The 10,630-nt window shown below is 37.2% G+C and overlaps 1 protein-coding gene across 1 annotated transcript; it reads right to left on the bottom strand.

The window, feature by feature from the left end:
• Positions 1–3,375: 3,375 nt before the first annotated feature.
• On the bottom strand, positions 3,376–10,630 carry LOC118321080 (ephrin-B2a-like). The gene is made up of 5 exons (XM_035652268.1): positions 10,524–10,630; positions 9,551–9,834; positions 8,267–8,359; positions 5,505–5,621; positions 3,376–4,016 (listed from the first exon to the last, which is right to left on the bottom strand). The coding sequence occupies exons 1-5, from the start codon at positions 10,628–10,630 to the stop codon at positions 3,637–3,639; spliced, it is 981 nt and encodes a 326-aa protein (XP_035508161.1). The 3' UTR covers positions 3,376–3,636.

The raw sequence follows: 10,630 nt of genomic DNA, 5'->3' as shown, positions 1-10,630 counted from the left end.
CCTTGTCAGACCTCCCCCTCCTCTTCAAGCTCTATGCTCTCTGCACAAATGATAGTTAAAGATCTGTGCGCTGAAATCAGAGCAGGTATCACTTGCAAAAGCAGTTTAGGACTTTATATGGTAGTCTATTGTTTGGGATAAAGATAAAGGAAATGCAGTCATGCCTATGGGCACTGTAGCAACACATGCGGGTATGAAATCATTTTGTTATTTCTGCACTATTAAACTGTGCAAAGAAAAGACTCCGCAGACACATGCACGTACATGCTAGTAGCGCTTGTGATATTCAAGGAATCTTGTGAAATCCAAAACATCCCCTCTGATGCAGCCCCACTTCTTCCCATTTTCTCTAAAGTGGCCTACCATATCCAAGCCCCTCCCACAACAGGGGCCATGTGCCTGGGGGTTTCTGTTTTTGTTCTTCCTATAGAAACCCGGCCACCATTGTCTTCATGTGACCCCGAGGTCAACTGAACTCACCTCGTCCAACCACAGCCCGTTCAGCTGTGAAGCTTCACGTAGGACAAAAACATCTCACAAGAGCAAGGATCACTTCAAGCGAGGGGGTGGGAAGACACACACACACAGGCAGCGAACACGCTATGCAGTGTTTCACAGTCATAAGCTAATTTGTGTTATATTGTTTTTTCACAATGTAGCGAAGACATTAGAGCCATGTACGAGTAGTTCAAAGTGATTAAAAAACCTCAATGAACTAGTGGAATGAACACAATGTGGTTTAGTTCATTGTACAGTCAGGATGTGTTTCCTTATTGAAAACATTAAGAGAGGTTTAAATTGGCCAAGACACGTTGGTCTATTAAAGAAGTCAATTATAGAAAGTAGTAATGAAGTTATCTTTGACACATTTTCTAATTCTCCCTCAGATATTTTAAATACTCTTGCTAGAGGGGAAATTGCATTTTGCTGCAGGTTAAGAATGAGGCCATCAACGCCTGTCATCTGCCGCTCTTTATTAAAGTTTATATATCGGGCTGCAGGCCAAAAAAAAGTAGTGCACTCTGGAAAAAGTGCACCATGTTTTCCTGCAAAAAATAAGTGTATTAATAATAGTACTAATTTTAAAAAAGCCACTTTATTCGAGTTTTCTGTGTAGAAGCTGTTTCATTTTAGCTGAATAGTTTTGTTCTTTGATGCACATGAGCACATGTGCTGAAGATCCTGCAGTCTGGCTTCTTGCTTTCAGAGGCAACAGTGTCCCTGGTGGAGAGAAAGCTCATAGAAGCTGACAGGTTGAAAATGTGCGGCATGATGTGGCTGAAGGAGCATGAAACATGTTCACCCATGGATGCTGTGCACAGGGCCACAGGAGAGACTGTGAGACGATCAACTGCTGAGTGTTTGTAATGCAAAAAAAGAGGGGGAAAAGGATTTTTATTACCTTTACCTTTACAGATGGTTTAATAGATTGTAGGCAGATTACACAAATGTGTTAATCTGTAAGGATGACACTGCAGCTGTTGGTGATAGAGAGGTTCAGTGAAAGTTGTAAAAGATCCAGTCTGAGATTTTTATACACAGACTGGCCTTATTGTATCCTGTGTCTAATGGTACAATATTACTATTATGACAATAAATATATGAACTTGAATGAAGTTACAAAATATACTTCAGAACTATCCACTTTGACACAAACCAAATCAAACTGCGTTTTGCATTATGACATTTTTTGTCCATTCAACCTAATGGTGAAAACCTCATCATGGTGCTGTTCACTGCAGAATGACAGTCCCTATCCCATGAGCACCATTAAGTAATGACGGATCACGCTTCTCTGAGCAGAATCTACCCACCCAAAATCATTCAGAAAACCGTTTTGAGTTTAAAGTTAGTTTCACAACAACCACAGATAAAATAAAATTAATAAAAGTCCTTTAAGTATAATACAGAGGCGATCATTTCTGAATACAGCCACAACGGTTTTAACAGTAGTTGTATGCAAATACTGGTGCTGCTTGCTTGAAGTCATCGTGTAGGCCAACTGTGCTGCTTAGTAATTTTGTAACCAGAAGGAAAGCTGAAAGCGTGTGCTGTGATTTATCTGCAGTCTATCCTGATTCAAACTTTCCTCTGACCAGTTTATTCTTTTCATTTTCTTCCATGACTTTCAGTGTTGCTCTCGTCTTTTGGAAAGCAGAGGGAAGAGACGGACTGAAGAAGAGACTACTGAGGAGTTGTTGTCCAGTATTTTAAACTTTCACACCTTTAACAATACATTTCTATGGAGACATCTTTGTGTATTTAACATGCTGTTTAAAATAATTCAGTTAAAATAGAAGGTGACACAGTATTAAATGTATAAATTAATGCAGCCTGGAGCAGAACAAATTAAGGGTGAAATCCCTTGAAATGGTTTTACTTTAATGAAAGCCACAAAGTCATAATTTTCATTTCACTGAACAGCATTTCAAACAAAGTTTACACAATTAAATTGTGATAAATTCACATTTAATAAGTGCTGGTAAATGTAGTGTGTTGGAGTGCAATTTTTTTAAGATTCCTCAATAAACTAAATAAGATGCACACTTACTGTACAAGTGAAGCTGCCATGTGCAGTGGCAGTAAGAAATAATAGATTTATTTTCTTTGAAAAAAAAATCATGAACAAACTGGCATTTGCCCATGGTGGAGGAAGTATTCAGACACTTTAAAAATAAATACTCCATTACACATAAAAGTCCTGAATTCAAAATGTTACTTGAGTAAAAACTATGCAAGTATTATCAGGAAAATTACTTAAAGTACTTCAAAAGTAACAGGTAAAATGACTCATTACAGAAAAAACGAGTATATAAGTGTCAAATACTACTATTTTCATTATGGATTAATTTTTGGATTGGATTAATCCCAATTATTTTCTTTATAATCTGTTTCTTTTTTGGATTGTAAAAGTTAAGAAACTAGTGAGAAATGCATCATTGTTTTGTCCAACCAACAGTTCAAACCTCTAAATGGTTTAGTTTACTGTAATTTAAGATGTGGAAAACCAGCAAATCACCATATTTGAAAAGCTGAAACTATGAAATGTTCAGCTATGTCAGTTTTCGAAGCACTGACTTATGAACTAACCAATTAAGGTCAAATTTGATAAACTGTTGAGTAATTTAGTCATTATATTTTTAAAGGTCTTTAAAAATGTCTGTGTAAAATTTGGAATTGTAAAGTAACTATGGCTGTCAGATAAATGTAGAGGAGCAAGAAGTACAATATGTTTCTCTGAAATGTAATGGAGCAGACGTATAAATTGTCTGGACTTGAGTAAAGTACAGAATCCTCAAAATTGTACTTGAGTACAGTACCTTAGTAATGTACAAACCACCACTGGAATTTGCTGCACATTTCCAAACCATCAACTGAATGATGTGTTATGACACATCAATTTCCTCTCTGATTGTCTCTTCAATATAACAAGAAAACATAACAGTCAAACAGGATTTTTGTGCACTCGGTGCAGTGTGACAAGAGGATAAGACTGACGTTTGTCTTTTCTTCACACCACCCACAAACTTTAAAGCAAAAGCAATGGAAGTGTTGTGTCACTGGCTGCGGCCTGGGTGTCCCCGACAGTTCAAATTTAGGATTTCCTGCAACAGACTGGCATGAGAGCAGTGAATATTAGACTTTGTAGTAGATATTGGTGGGACTCTGGGGCATTATCTCTTGAACTATGTAAACAGGGGGCCCGTAGTCACTGCTCACACGCTCATAATGACGACAGATCATGCTGTCAGAAGCCCGCAGAGGAAAGACAACGTCGCTGCGGTCGGAGCCGTTGTTGTCGCTGCTGATGCTGTCCCGCTTCGGCACAGCCAAAGTGTTGAGGGACACAGAGGCAGACTGCTGGCTATCTGGGACACAGCGGCTGCGATGGTACCTCCACAGCACGGCCAGTAGAATTATGATGACCAGAAGGAGGATCACACAGCCAGAGACAACCCACATGAACAGTCCTGGCTCAGGGCCACCGCTGCCACTGGGGTTTGTTTGTCCTGTTTCTGAAACATTGAAACAGAGGAGAGTCATAAAAAGGAGAAACTGAGATGAAAGAGTAAAGCAGGACATGTGACACAGAGATTTAAAAACACTCACAGTTTATGCCCTGGTGCGGCCTGATCAGTAAGATAAAAAACCTCAGTGAAAGCTGGACACTGGAGATTATGCTCTAATATTTAGGATCTTACTGGTAAACAGCCTGGTGTCTTTCTGTGTCACTGAATGGGCCAATGAGTCAAAATCAGGGAAGGTTTGAGCAAGCACAAGCACTGTGTCAGAAAATCTATAATTCATTCTAATTAGTATACCAAAAAAATCTACATATTTTACCATTTTAAACTAAAAGGAAATTATATAATATGTGTGACCTTGGTGGTCAATCCAACTGCATCTCTGGAAAGTAATTAAACTTCACAAACAGACATCAAAATGTTTTTCCCAAGACTAAATACTTGCTTTCTTTGGAGCTTTTTCGCCACCAAGAACAATTTATTTTAATTATTTTCAGCTGTGAGCTGCTCCTTCATTTCCTTTTGTGCATTGCATTGTGGGAGAACAGTGTTCATCAAAAGCTCACGCAAAATTCGACCATTTTGTTGTCAGTATACTTTATTGTGTCATTATATACTGAAAGTCTGCTTGGAATAAGACTGTAGTGTCTGTGATTGTTTTTTATTACTTATAGGCGAGGGTACAATTCATATCAATTTTAAATTATTTTAGAGTTGTTTGAGGAGCCCATTTTCATCAGTGGTGATTCATAGGATGCCTACTGATGAAGAGCTAGTTGAAAATCGTTCCCTTTCTGGAGCAAAGCAAAAGGACTTTATTGTGTTTTCGGATGTTTGTTGACCTCAAGCATACTTTAAAGGATTGTATTGTTCCTGTAGGAAAACTCAGTCATTAAGTTCATCAGTAAAGCTAAATGATACGTAAGGTGATATTAAATTTTTTTGTCTTATTGTCAACAATCCAGTGAAAAGACGAAAACCAACTGTGAAGTGATCCTACCAACAATAACATCTGAGTATCCAAACCCTGATTTATCTTATTCTTCTGTGCCATAGAGCTCCAGTGGTTTTAAAAAACAATTAAATACACATTGTTCCTTCATCACAATGAACACTGTAGTTTATTTATATACACCATGCTGCTGCAAATGTATGGCTGAAAATGGTCCTTAACAAACAAACTTTTTACTTATGTTTGCAAAAATCGAATATATTTAGCCTTTTTTCTTAAAAAGTAAAAATGTATATCTTCAGTAGAAAATAATGGGCTTAGGGCCGAGTATTACAGCAGGGAAGTAGAAAAATATTAAGAGGCACACCAACACAGTGCTTTGTTTTTTATTGCATGGACCTAACTGTGTGGATAATTTTGCTATTTTTGTTTTTTCATGGAATTTGTTGACAATGACAAAAATGATCATTTTAATTTAATTTAAATTACAGGCTACACCAAGCAAAAATATATTTATGTCTTCTTACCAGTTTTGCTTTTGACATCCTCTTCTTTCCCGGAGGGGTCCTTGGTCTTGGACTTCGGTCGTGTGGGAGGGAATCTGGTCGGGGACTCCTGGAGTGTTGAAGCTGGATTTGAAGAGTCTGGAAGATAAAGCAGGACAGCTGACATAAAATCCCAACATATGGCTACCATCATCACACTTCACATCTCTTCATTTTCACTGTTTTGGTTATCACTATGTAGGTGGGGTAATGTCATGTCAGAACGTCCTATTGTAACTATAATGACGTCTGTTGAATCGTTGGTGAATCAAAATCAAAGCAATAACAGTTCTTTGACTATACTGCGCCATTTAGGTGCGTCACAGAAGAGAAAAAATCTCCATTTTCTAACCTAATTAGACCACAAAGAGTTGTGTTCTGAGTCACGAGTGGGACTCTTTTTTTTTTTGACTAGAAACTGACTAATGTTTTCATTTTGTTGCTCATTTATAACTAAATTCAGCCAATTCAAATGTTTCTGTTCTCTCTGTCTGTTTTATGTAACTATGTGATATAGCTTAAGTTAACCCTGCATTGCAAACAGCGAGCGTAGACTTTGGACATGTACCCTTGTATGTTTATGGCATTTACCAGGCAGAGATGGTCTAATAAAAGAACTGCATTATGGGAAGCATTTTTGGAGCTTGGCCCATACTAAGGTCTAATGGTCAGGATTTCTTCTCTCTGCTTGGATTCTTTTCTCTCTATTGCTCCGGTACTTTCTAGAACCCGCTCCCTCTGTGGATAAAACGGCTCATTGTAAGGTAACAAAAACATAACAATTCTTATTTTTAGGTGATTATACAATGTTGAAAACATACCTATAAATATTATATTACATTTTCGGCAATTGATCCTCCTAAATGTTACACACTGGACCTTTGAAGAAACCTGTACTTTATTTGAGTATTTCCATTTTATGCTACTTTATACTTTTACTTATATCATACTTTTTACTCCACTACACTTATGTAATGACAGTTAAGTTACTTTTCACATTAATATTTTACATAAGAAAACTATGATAAGCTTAAAAAATACAACATATTGTAAAGGATTAAACTAGCAGTTTCCTAAATTTTTATGTGTAATTGGTGCCCCTTGTCACATTTCACATTTCAAATATTAGATGTCTATAAGCTGTTAGCAGGTCCACTAAAGAGACATTTTCCCTATAAACTTTCCATTTGGTTTTATTTGAATAACCATTCAAGGCCAGAGGAGTTACAAATATTCAATATTTCACAAAAAAATCCACCCAAAGTCCCAAAAAAATTTCTGTTCTGTTTTTTCTTCTGTCTTCTCTCAATAATCATCTCACATGCGTCTTGTCTTGCCTTTGGAGGGACCCTACCCATAGGTTGAAAACCACTGTAACAAATACTTTTACTCTGCTTTTAATTTGTTACATTTCACTCATAATACTTCTGTACTTTACGTTTAATGGAGTATTTATACAGGTACTTTTTCTTTTACTTAGGTTAAGAATGTGAATACTTTTTACACCACTGCTTTTCTAAATTTCTCACAGACCCTCAGCTTTGGAAGTGCAAAACTAAATTACTGGAGTTCCTGTTTAAGTAGAGCAAGGTGCTGGGATTCATTTAACAACAAGAAATGTATTGCAATAAACTGCAGCTGCAGTCTTTTAAGTTTTATTATCATTAGCATTCATTCACCACTGCTGTTAATTTAATTTCATATCGCATTTAGCATGAATGTACAAATAAATAAATGAATAAACAGAAGGGCCATAATGCTACCAAAACTCTAAACACAAGACTGGAAACGGCAATGATTCCCAAATTGATTGACAGGGTTTTTAATATATGTAGAGATTAACAGGAGATTAAATCTGAGTTATTAATGTTTTCTGTTGCTGTTAAAAGGTTTGTTTACATGTGTTTGTAAACAGCATGAAAACAGCTCCATATTTTCAGTTATGATCAGTTAACACACAAGATGCTGTTTTTTCATCTCCCACTCACACTCTTGAATAATTTATATGAATAATACTTCACATTTCTGAGGTCAAAAAATTACATTTTGGGGCTTTCACTGATTTAGCTTTTAAGGTTTTTTAGCAACTCACACATAAACACAGCATCTGCTTAATTTATCTGATTCTGTGCAGCTTGATAACACACCAAAATACAACACATAGGCCATAGACAGAAGTCCATAATAAATGTTTGTTTCTTCAAATATAAGTTGATAAATAACACCACCATAATATTATGTTGATAGTTTAAGAAATAAATTTAAAAAAGTTTCTGTATGAATATTGTAATATAGAGCGATTTATACACAGGACATTTAAAGTAATGGCAGTGAACACGTTCAGAATCTGCTTTATTAAATCTTAATGTGTGTTTGAAGAACACAAAATGATTTTTTTAAAGGACCACTGGCTATTCTGATGTTAATACAGGGGGGGAAAAAACAGTCTGAATGATCACATGCAAGATAATACTGATGGCCTAAAGCTGCCAGCGGTTTGAATTAGGGATTTGAGATAATTCATGATGGCAATCTCTCTTCAAGAGACTGAATAGATGATCGACATTATCCAACTACTTAATATTTCCAGAGAGAAGGATTATTATTGCATTACAATAATAATAACCAGAATAAACAATTGTTGTTATTGTTCTTTTAGCATTATTTGTCCTATAGTTTTGTCTCCCTCTCATTCATTCATTCAGCCTTAAACACATGCTGGCACACAAACACAAAATACTTACTTTGGCCGACTCTCAGCACCAGCTTCATGGATTTGGTTCTACACAGCCCTCCATTAGTATTATCCAGTCCTTGCAGAGAGCCTGTGGAGGTGGCTGATAGACAGAGACAGGAGGCAAAACATAAAATTATAATTGTTTGCGATTATCATAATGCAAGATGGTCAAGCAATGCATAGTTCTTCCATTATGATTTCTTTGCAGACAGTTTAGCCAGTTGCCAAATGTTGCATCACATGGGGAAGAAAAAGCAGACGCACATAGCACAAACTATAATGTAACATACAGTTTATAGACAATATCACACACAAACACATAAAAAAACATAAAAGATGCTACCAGGGCTGCAACAAATGCTAATTAATTAATTGTTTGGTCTATAAAATGTCACAAGGTCCCATGGGTGACGTCTTCATATAGCTTGTTTTGTCTAATCAACAGGCCAAAATTCAAAGATATTTGCTTCACTATCACATAAGACAAACAAAAGCAGCAAATCCTCATATTTAAGAATCTGGAACCAGAGAAAGTTTTACATGACTTCAACTAATCATTCGATTATCTAAATAGTTGCTTATTAATTTTCTTGTTGAATCGACTAATAGTTTCAGCTCTAGATGCACAAATGGGTTGGGGAAAAAACTGACTAAATAAGTTTTTATTTTAACTAACAAAGCAATTACTAAAACACATATACTGTATACACACAAACACAAACACAAAACACACACACACACACACATCAAGAACTTTTGTTCACCCCTGTCACTCACACACACATAGACTTGTTAGCAGCATTTAGGTCAGATAACAACATCTCACAGGCCACAAGCCACATAGCCATGAAAGCTCCCATCAAATCTGCCTGATGCTGTAAAAGCCTTGTGTGATTTGGGGCATGTAAGCCCTTGGAATCACACTGGCCTGCCAGAGCGAAGTGTGCTGTCAGAGCGCGCGAGGTGGATGAGGCTACATGGTCAGACTTGCTCTCTATCTCATGCATCACTTGCCACTAAGATGCTGGTTTAACCGACAGCGGCCCAATAACGAGGCCACATTTTTTGATTCTCACGCAAACTGACAAATTGAGAGGGAGCCAAGGATGATGGCTTCCTCTCTCAGCCAGGAGGGAAAAAAAGAAAACAGTTGCTAGCATTGATGCAAATGTTCCACCTGTAGGAACCAGCAGCTTGTGTGTCTCTGATTTTTAAGGTGTGCTCATTAAGGACATACATGACTTCACTCAGATATTATATCTGAGGTGAGCGGTTACACACACTGACTCACAGGTGATATAATAGTCCCTCCCCTTGAGGAACTCCAAGCCCCACAGGTTGGGGCTGAACTCCTGGAACTTGAACGTGAACTTTACGTCCCGGTGAGGTTTGTCACAGTTCAGCAAGGGTGTGTCCGTCTTATCGATGGTGCATGTCTCCATCTGACTTCGGGAGACCAGGTAGACTCGGGAGAACTCCTCCGTCCCCCCCGAGGAAGCATCTGCCCGCGGACACACAATGTCCATCTTGTCCCCAATCTGAGGAAACAGGACCAGACCCTGATTTGGACTAAATCTGTGTGTGAGATAAGGGGAGAGACAAGATGATGTTTAAAGCAGAACAGAGTGAGGTGTCACTGTGTCATTCACACTTTGTTTAAACCAATGAACCACAAAAGTGGTGGTAGCTTTAAGAGCTTCTCAACAAGATCTTGAAGTTCTGAGTGCTCTAAAACCTCAGTTTGTTATTATAAATAGTGAAAAATTAAAACAAATCACCTGATGAATCAATTGCAACCATTATGATAATCGATTAATCCTTTGAGTCATTTTTTAAGCAAAAATTCGAAGATCTTAGATAGTAAACTCAATATATGTGGATGTTTATCAAACAAATTATTAATTTAAAGATGATCTTTTGTTGGATGATTTTCACAATTTTCTTTCATTGTATAGATGAAGAAAAATTAAGTGATGAATCGAGAAAAAAATCTGCACATTACTTGATGAAAATAAGTGTTAGTTGCATCATTAATGATTTTTAGTATATAAAACAAACTCTCACTGGAGAAGCTGGAACCAGAGAATATTTAGCATTTTTGCTTTATATATTGTTTCAGCTCTGCATCAAAGCTTTTCATATGAAACATGATTTGTTGTTGTTCCATCTCCTCTGATGAACTTAATTAAGTAGGTCCCATGAAAAGGACACATCAGCATAAAGTTGCATCCTTCCCCGAGTGTGAAACTGATTCACCCACTTACTTTGTGTTGGAGCTACTCCAATGGATGGACTCCAGAGTGACTGCACGACATGAGCAAACGATGGCCAGCAGGATCACGGCACCGCAGTTCCATGTGATTCTCCCCAT

The sequence above is a fragment of the Morone saxatilis genome, unplaced genomic scaffold (assembly GCF_004916995.1).
Source record: "Morone saxatilis isolate NCDOM2014 unplaced genomic scaffold, NCSU_SB_2.0 Contig11, whole genome shotgun sequence".
In the NCBI taxonomy this organism is placed as follows: Eukaryota; Metazoa; Chordata; class Actinopteri; family Moronidae; genus Morone; species Morone saxatilis.
Note: the sequence above shows the minus strand (reverse complement) of the source record. Positions and strands in the feature narration are given on the sequence as shown.